We start from the raw sequence: 8,756 nt of genomic DNA, 5'->3' as shown, positions 1-8,756 counted from the left end.
TTCCTTATGCTTGTGCGATAGGGCGATCTAATGTATGCGATGGTATGTACACGTCCAGATATTTTACAGGCAGTCAGTGTGGTTAGCAGATTCATGGCAAATCCGGGAAGGCTTCACTGGGAAGCAGTGAAATGGATTCTGAGGTACTTGAAGGGTACCATTAGCATGGGTTTGTGTTTTGGTGGAGAAAGATGTCAGTTGAGTGGGTTTGTGGACTCAGATTATGCAAGTGATCTAGACCGACGGCGTTCCACTACTGGTTATGTATTTCGGATATTTGGTGCTCCAGTTAGTTGGCGATCAGTATTACAAGCCACAATGGCACTATCTACCACAGAGGCTGAGTATATGGCCGTGGCAGAAGGAGTGAAAAGAAGCTTTTGTGGTTATGGGGTTTGTTAGATGATTTGGGGATTGAGCAAGGCACGGTGGACTTGGGGTGTGACAGTCAGAGTGCAATTCATTTGGCTAGAAATCAGGTGCACCATGCTCGTACCAAGCATATCGATGTCCGGTATCATTTTGTGCGGGATGTAATAGAGGAAGGCTCTATCTCCTTACTGAAGGTGCACACCAGTGACAATCCTGCAGACATATTCACCAAAGTTGTTCCAAGGAGCAAGTTTCAACATTGTTTGAACTTGCTCAATCTTGATTTATGCTAATAAGGGAATTTTGGGGTTGGGAATCGACTATTTGAGTTTGGTGAAGATGTTCTATCTTGATGGTCTCAGCATGAAGAAATCCTTATTCGTTCCACATTTGGTATCAAATGAGAAACGAGGTGGAGAATTGTGAAGAGAAACAATGATAAGAAATAACTATGAGTGGCTTTGTGGGCATGTGCGTGTTAGTCACATGTTGACTTATGTTATAAGGATATATTAGCATATATTATTATGTTAGTATATAAGGATATATTAGCATATAATATATGCTAATAAGATTATCTCTCATCGAGTTGGATATGAGGTATATATAACTCAGGATTTTCTTATTGTTTTCTTCTTGAGACGAGCTTGAGAGTTGTTCAAGCCATCAGAGATATTCTTCATAGTGGATTTCAATTCCCGACCCCCATGGAGACGTAGGCAAGAGTGCCGAACTCCACGTAATTACTGTGTCGTGGTTTGTGTATGTTTATCTTTCTTTCTCTATTATAGTCCTATCTTTGCATGTGTTTTGGAGACTAACCTTGACAGGTTATTGGGACATCTACGGGTGTGTTAGTGCTTCCGAAAGGGGTCTTAAGTGAAGCATTAAGTCCCCCCAACACATCCCTTAAACCTTATCCTTCTCTCAATGTTCACATGCGCATTCACCGAAGGCAAGCTTTATACTAAAATTTTTTTTATTGGTTTTTATACTTCAAATTTAAAACCATAGTTATTATTTATTTATTTAACTTATAAACAAGGGAGAGTTATACTTGAATATGCATCTAAAAGAGGATATATATATATATATATATGACTTCACCTTTCTCGGCCCCTTTCTCTTTGCTGCCACCATCATATCAATAGAATTCTCATTTATTCAGGTACATATATAAATGTGCATCTACATATAAAATATGAAGGGTGTGAACGTTGAGTAACAAAAGATCATTTTAGCTAGTGTTTTAGCTTAAGTTGAAATTCGAATTGTCATGATGTTTTCAATGTATAATTTAAGTTGGTCAGATTTTGCCATTACAGTATTGATGTGACATTTAATTTTTGTTATAAATATTTTTGGTAGGTGATGAGAGCCACCTTTGAAAATTATAAAAAGATTTTGGCCATCGCCAAAGTCGGTGATTTTTTTAAAAAATTTTTACTAAAGTATCTTGTGATTTGTTTCTTTATTAATTTGAGAATTATGGTTTAAGTTATAACACTCCTTGTATTTTTTAATCTAAATTATTTATAAAAAAAATGTCAAAATACTTAACTCTATTAATTTAAACCTAAATTTATTTTTTATCATTATTTATATTACTAAAATACGTGCTAATTAAAAAATATTCAAATCTACCTCCAATTGTAATTTGAATGCTTTTTAAATACTATGTACATAGACATAAATGATCATTATTAGTATATGTTTTAGTAATATAAATAAAGGTAAAAAAATAAATTCAGTTCCATTTTTATACCACGTTATTAAGAATAAATGGAGTTAAGTGTTTTGGTAGTTTTTTGTAAGCGGTTTAAAAGACACATGGTACTAAAGTATTACAACTCAAATCACTAGTCCCAAATTGATACAGAGACAAACAACAAGGTGTTTCATCAAAATTATTTTTTTTTCTAAATAAATTTGGTATTTACTAATGGATGTTCTTATAAAAAAAGGTGTAAGGTAAAAAAAACAATACTAAGGCAAATATGAAAAAGATAAGAGCAAATTCATGTTGGTAAAAAAATTTCTTTTGGCTCTTGATAAAGCAGCAACAGTAATTAAGGCAAGAGCATATTTTTATTTTTATTTTTATTTTTTTATAAAGAAGAGCAAATTTTTATGCGAGAGCATTTCAATTTCAACATCCAGGTTGGTCTCATTCATCTTTTCATCTTCTTAATCTTTATCTCTACAAATTCTTCAAAAATCACGTTGAGTTCATTATTATTATTATTATTATTATTATTATTATTATTATTATTGATGACAAAAAGGTTTTTAAATGTTTTCAAAATATGTAATTTAGTTGAAAGAAATTATAAATCTTTAATTAATTTTTTATTATTAGTTTTTCCTTGTAATTTTATCTTTTTATTTTAATTTTTTTAATTAAAATAAATTACGAGTTCACTAAGTACTTAAAGGGAAGGAGGATGGAGTCTACCATAAATAATTGTGACTAATGTCTATATATATGTTTTTCAAATAACTTGATTTTTGATATATATATATATATATTACAGAAATTGTTCCCAATCAGGATTATTTCTGCTATAATTTTTGGAGGCTACATACTATTTGATACTGATGATTTGATTAAGATGTATAGTTATGATGAATATGTTTGGGTAGCTATGGCCAAGGATGGTAATAATCTCAAATCCGGCCCGATTTGAGTTTTTTGCGGGGAAAAATCCGGTTTGATCAGATTTTGGGTTGTATTCGGGTAAAACCCGATTAATATAAAGCTAGTGCGGGTGCGAGTAAGAGAATCCTGATACCCGACCCGAACTCGAACCCGATCTAAACCAGGTTTTAGGTCGGGTTCGGGTAAAACCTGAATAATATAAAGCGGGTGCGGGGTGCGGGTCTGGGTATGGAAATCCTGATGCCCGACCCAAACTCGAACCTTAATCCCACCCAAAATTCAATTAATAAATATACTCAATTATATATATTAGGAGTTTTTAAATTTCTACTCTATGGGGTTGAATTTGTCTATTTTGTGTTACTTTAAATGTATATTTCAATTCCTACTCTATGGTGTTCATTCAAACAAAAAAACTATGATTTTGGATTAACATTTTTAATTTTACTTGGTATTTTAATTTTATTTTAAATATTTTCAAATTAGTTCACGGCGTGGCGGGTTTTCCTGCGAGTACCCGATTATTTGTTGGGTGCGGGTGTGGGTTGAGATTTTGAATACCCATCAGATTCGGGTTCGTGTTCGAGTTCAGGTATAAGGGTGGGGTAGAGGATGTAGGTGTAGAAATGACAAAACTCGCATCCGACTGGACCCGACCGGTTACATCCCTAGCTATGGCTCTTTAACTGATATCATAAATTTTTTCTTGACTTTGCTCACTATATTTTTAGGCCATTTAATACTTGAAATAAATGATGCATGCGTGTACAAAATGCATCCTATCATTTTAGTGTTTTAGCTTCATATTTTTGTATTTTTTATTATATATATATATATATATATCAACATTCAACTGATAGAGCTTTTGGTCGTGTAAACAAATGATTTCAAATTTAAATTTTTATTTATAAAAGTTTAGTTTAGAACAAATAGCTCTTAAGAAACGGGTGAGTCAATATATATATTATTTATGCATAATTGAATCTAAATTAGTAGGTATTTAAACTTTAAAATATTTTTTATAATATCTTAGAGCAAGATTAGAAGTTTGACAAACCAATATGTGTTAGAGTTTTAAAGTTTTTTAACTATATCTAAACTTAGACAATTTTGTACTCGAAGTATTACTCATTGAAGTAAAAGATGCACATCTTGATATCATTTTATCAATAAAATCAAAGAGTCCAAGTCTTGCAAAAAATTACTTGTAAGACTCAAATAAATGTACATTAACAAATATAGGAAGACCAACGGCTCCCCTCAAATGCTTGTTATGGTTATGACTTGGACTAATGGTAAAATAACTGCATGCCAACTTGAGATATCCAATCTTTATAAAAAAAAAAAACTTGAGATATCCAATACCAATATTACTATACGAAGCATTCCAAAATTATTTTTGATGACTAAGAATAGTAGGTACACTTTCATGACTGCATAGTTTTATATGGAAGTCGCTGGACGTCACCATAGACTTTCTCTTTACTAGTGCTCTATAATTTTTTAAAAAATTTTCATTTTATAAATTATTTTATATTTTATTAAAATATAAAAATACTAAGTATATATGTATATAATTTAGAATGACATCTATTTCTTCACATGAGTTTATAGATTAACAAAATTGAATTTAATGTAAAGAGGGAGAAAAATAATCTTATTAATTTATGTTTTTTTTATAAAGGCTACAAACCACGTTAAAGAAAATTTTGTCTTTTTTGTAAATGTGACAAACAACATTAAATGAATATGGTGATACAGAGATGCATCAATTATGGTTATTTAACAACTCCATAGAAATTTATCATATTAAGCGAAAATTTATACTGAGACCTAAGTGGGTGTTTGGTTTGAAGGAGTAGAATATGAGTCATTACTTACATTGTGTAAACCATTGTTTGAGTGTGGAGTAATGAGAGTGAGGGAAATATAATGAAAAAGTGAGTAGGTTATGGAGACGAAATCACATTCACTTGAATTTTAAGAGGATTCTTAATTCCTTGACAATGAAATGACAATACTACCTTGCTTTAGCTCACTTATTTTTTTATTAACCAAATTGTAATGAATTATTTATATTAGTTAATTAATTGCTTATTATAATATTAATAATAAATTTGGACATTAATTAATATTAATAAATAAAAAATAATTATTATTATGGTTGATAATATATATTTATTCAAAAAATATATTTAAATTAGTAATTAGTTATTTATTATAGTTAATTAATTGTTAAATATTTATTTATAATAATTAATTTAATTTAATACTTAAATATTTTTTTAAAAAATATAATTGTAATAATAATTAAAAATAAAATGGAATAAGTCGGTTATATTTGGTTCTGCTTTCCAACAAGCTTCAGTCGGTTTAAATCCCAAACCGAACCGAACCGATTCGGTTCACATATTTGAACCGATTTCATGGTATCACTCCTCCCTACTGCCTATATAAACCCCAGCTCAACATCCTCCACCTCCTCGCCTTCCCTAAAAAAACCCTAGCCCTAGAACACGAGAGAGAGAGAGAGAGAGAGAGAGAGAGAGGATTCATTGCAATGGCGAAGGAGAAGTTCAAGGATGCAGAGAAGGGAAACGCCGTTGAGAAGGAGGCCGAAGATCTAGAGAACGGCAACGCCAATGCCGACGCTGCCGTACCGGCGCCGCTGTACCCGAAGATGGCGGAGGACCCTCGTGCTCGCTGGGCGTTCATTCGCAAAGTCTACACGATCCTTGCATCTCAGTTCCTGTTCACGTCCGCCGTCGGTGCCGTTGGCGCCTTCGTCCATCCCATCCCCAAGTTCTTCCTCTCCGGTGGCCTCACTTCAATAGTGGTCTTCGTTGCCATCCTTCTCTCCCCTTTCATTGGTAGTATAAGAAGCCCTAATTTTCCCAATCTGTTTTGATTTCTTTGTGGGTCTTTAATCTGGATCTCGAATGGTGTGTCAGCGATGTTCCCGATGTTGATTTTCCGCCGAAAGCACCCGATCAACCTCGTTTTGCTCGCGATTTTCACAGCCTGCATCAGCTGCTCCGTCTGCATTCTCAGCAGCTTCTTCGGCGGTGAGGAATCCATAATCATTGTCTTTTTTTTTTTTTTTTAAATTTTTGTTTTTGTTTTTTTTTAATTATAACCATAACCATTGATTTGGGAGCTGACGGTATAAAACCATCCCATGCATCGTTCTAGAGAATTCCTCTAGTGTTGATCTGGAGGCAAACACATCTCTCATTAAATTTTTAATTAAATTTCTAATTAAAATTCTATTATGATAAAGTTTTTTCAGAAAATGAAACAAATTGTCCTTCTTGAGTTTATTTAGCCTTTTAGGTATCTTATTCTTTGTATTAATTATTTTATCATCTCACATAAATTTATTTACGAAAATTTTAAATACAGTATGCAAAATGTTATCATATACGTATACACAGACACACTAAATATTTTGTTGGGGTCATATGTGATTTTTTTTACCCTTAAATTAATTAATTAGCTAAATAACCCTGTTTGAAGTTATTTAGCATTACATATCTCTATTTGTTTTTGAATTTTTTGAAAATTTTAAATTTCTCACCTACTCGGAAATGCCTTCATAGATACTAATGAATTTTGGAATTTTTTAATCATTATTTTATCATTAAAAAATAATTAAGTATAAAAAAAGGCCTAAAGATTGGATCAAGGCATTCGGCTGGAGCTTTTTACTTTTTTTAATTAATTACTTGGTTTGCTATTTTTTTAAGTTTTAATATAGTTTTATTTATAATTTTTGTGTTAAATCTCAGTTGTGGTATACTGACTTGTTGACTCATGAAGAACTTCCACGCTTTCTTGTTTAATGAACAAATTGTTTGTGATATCTTTATTATTATTAATGAAGCGGTCATTTATAATATTTTATCAAAATAAAAAAATAAAAAAAAAAACTGAAGAACTACTTTGATGTATTACGCATATTAAATTTCTTGCTTAAAAAAAGTAATTAGAAAATGTCTTCATGGACACAATCATACAAATGTAATTTTAGAAACATGTAACTAATATTTTATAGTGAATATAATTTAAATATAATTAATACTAAAAATTCGGATAGTCATTAGTGTCATCTTTACCACTTAAATTAATTGATTATTATGCTAGTTTTATTCATACTTGAAATATAAATTATGTTAAATCCCAGTGGTAGGTTTATTGATCATTTTGCTTGTTGATTCATGGAGAACATGCATGCGTGGTGTTTAATGCACACAATCTTTGTGATACCTTTTTTCAAGTATCATTTAATGTATGCTGTTTTGCTTGCAAACCCTTACAAAAACAGCTAAATGCTACATAATCATGGAAAACCATGTTTGACTATATGCCTTCAAATTCCTGTATACTTCTGTTCTCTTCTCTTCATCCATCTTTGAGTAATTAGGAAATGAGAATAGAAATAATTTTTTCTAAATAAAATTGTTAATTTGTTTGTTTGATGAATGAAACTGATCAGATTATTCATAATACATTACTGTATATGTTTAACTCAAGTATATTATGTACCTGACCATGATCATTCTATATAATGACGCGCAGAACACAATCTTTGATATGTTTCTTTGAATTTGAAGTAATTTTAAGTGAAATTGTGAAATTACTACTCTGAAGGTAATCCTAGAAGCTGCAACCATCATGAGTATTTTATACAATGAAGCAAAGCTACATATATTTGATATGTTTTTTTTTTTATTTTTTCCAATTCTATCCTATTTTAAACGAAACTTAATGGGAACTGTGAATTGCCACAGTGAAGGCATTCCTGGAAGCTGCAATTTTGACCTGCACAGTCTTCATTGCACTCACACTCTTCACATTCTGGGCTGCCAGAGGCGGCAATGACTTCACATTCATCTTCCCTTTTCTGTTTGCAACCATTCATGTCCTACTAGTCTATCTCATCATACAGGTATCTCTCCCTTCCCTTTAATTTCTCATGTCTAAACTTTATATAATATTGCTGTTAATTTTCAGAATTGAGAAGTAATAATAATAACTTAAAAGGCAATGTTTGCTGTCAACCCTTCTGAATAAAAGTAATAAATCTTTTGATCTTGTGCAGCTTTTTTTTCCACTTGATAGGATTGTCTACACAGTCTACTCCTTGCTAGCTACATTACTGTTCTCAGGTTTCATCATCTTCCACACTGAGAGTCTGATCAAACGGCATGGCTATGATGAGTACATAATTGCAGCCATTGATCTGTATCTGGCTGGTGTCAACCTCTTCACGTCACTCCTTGGGCTTGCAGGCATTGCTTAATTAGCAATAACAAAATGCTACATACTCTCCTAATTACCTTTTACTGTTTATGATAAATATAACAGTCATCAATCATGATATTAATAGTGTTATTATGTTTCAACAGTGCATGTGAATACTAATCATATGGATTTCTTGCAATACATGAAAGATGTGAGCATCTTATTATTATGAGTATGATCGACTTTTTAAGGGATTGCCATTTGCCACTACACATTGGTTGGTACCCTCCTTGCTTATAATATTATTTATGATGATGATATGGAGTTACTGTGTTTGAACATAATATATGAATGCAGATTATAATTTATTGTGATACGTGGAAGGTGTGAGAAATAAAAAGTCTTTTTATTTTCCTATCTTTATTTTACCAGTAGATAATAGAATTAAATCATTCAAATTTTAAACATATATTTTCAATTG

The 8,756-nt window shown here is 31.5% G+C and overlaps 1 protein-coding gene across 2 annotated transcripts; it reads left to right on the top strand.

The window, feature by feature from the left end:
* Positions 1–5,534: 5,534 nt before the first annotated feature.
* Positions 5,535–8,504, top strand: LOC120250002 (protein LIFEGUARD 1-like). Of its 2 annotated transcripts, none has more exons than XM_039258723.1 (4): positions 5,535–5,901; positions 5,983–6,096; positions 7,822–7,979; positions 8,153–8,351. In XM_039258723.1, exons 1-4 carry the CDS (start codon positions 5,592–5,594, stop codon positions 8,219–8,221), a joined length of 651 nt encoding a protein of 216 aa, XP_039114657.1. In that variant the 5' UTR covers positions 5,535–5,591; the 3' UTR covers positions 8,222–8,351. The 2 variants fall into 2 exon arrangements, with proteins under 2 accessions (XP_039114657.1, XP_039114656.1); XM_039258722.1 differs by having other exon boundaries at positions 5,536–5,901; positions 8,133–8,504.
* Positions 8,505–8,756: the final 252 nt, after the last annotated feature.

Source organism: Dioscorea cayenensis, chromosome 19, assembly GCF_009730915.1.
Source record: "Dioscorea cayenensis subsp. rotundata cultivar TDr96_F1 chromosome 19, TDr96_F1_v2_PseudoChromosome.rev07_lg8_w22 25.fasta, whole genome shotgun sequence".
NCBI classification, from domain to species: Eukaryota; Viridiplantae; Streptophyta; class Magnoliopsida; order Dioscoreales; family Dioscoreaceae; genus Dioscorea; species Dioscorea cayenensis.
The sequence above is the reverse complement of the archived record's forward strand: the minus strand, read 5'-3'. Positions and strand labels throughout refer to the sequence as shown.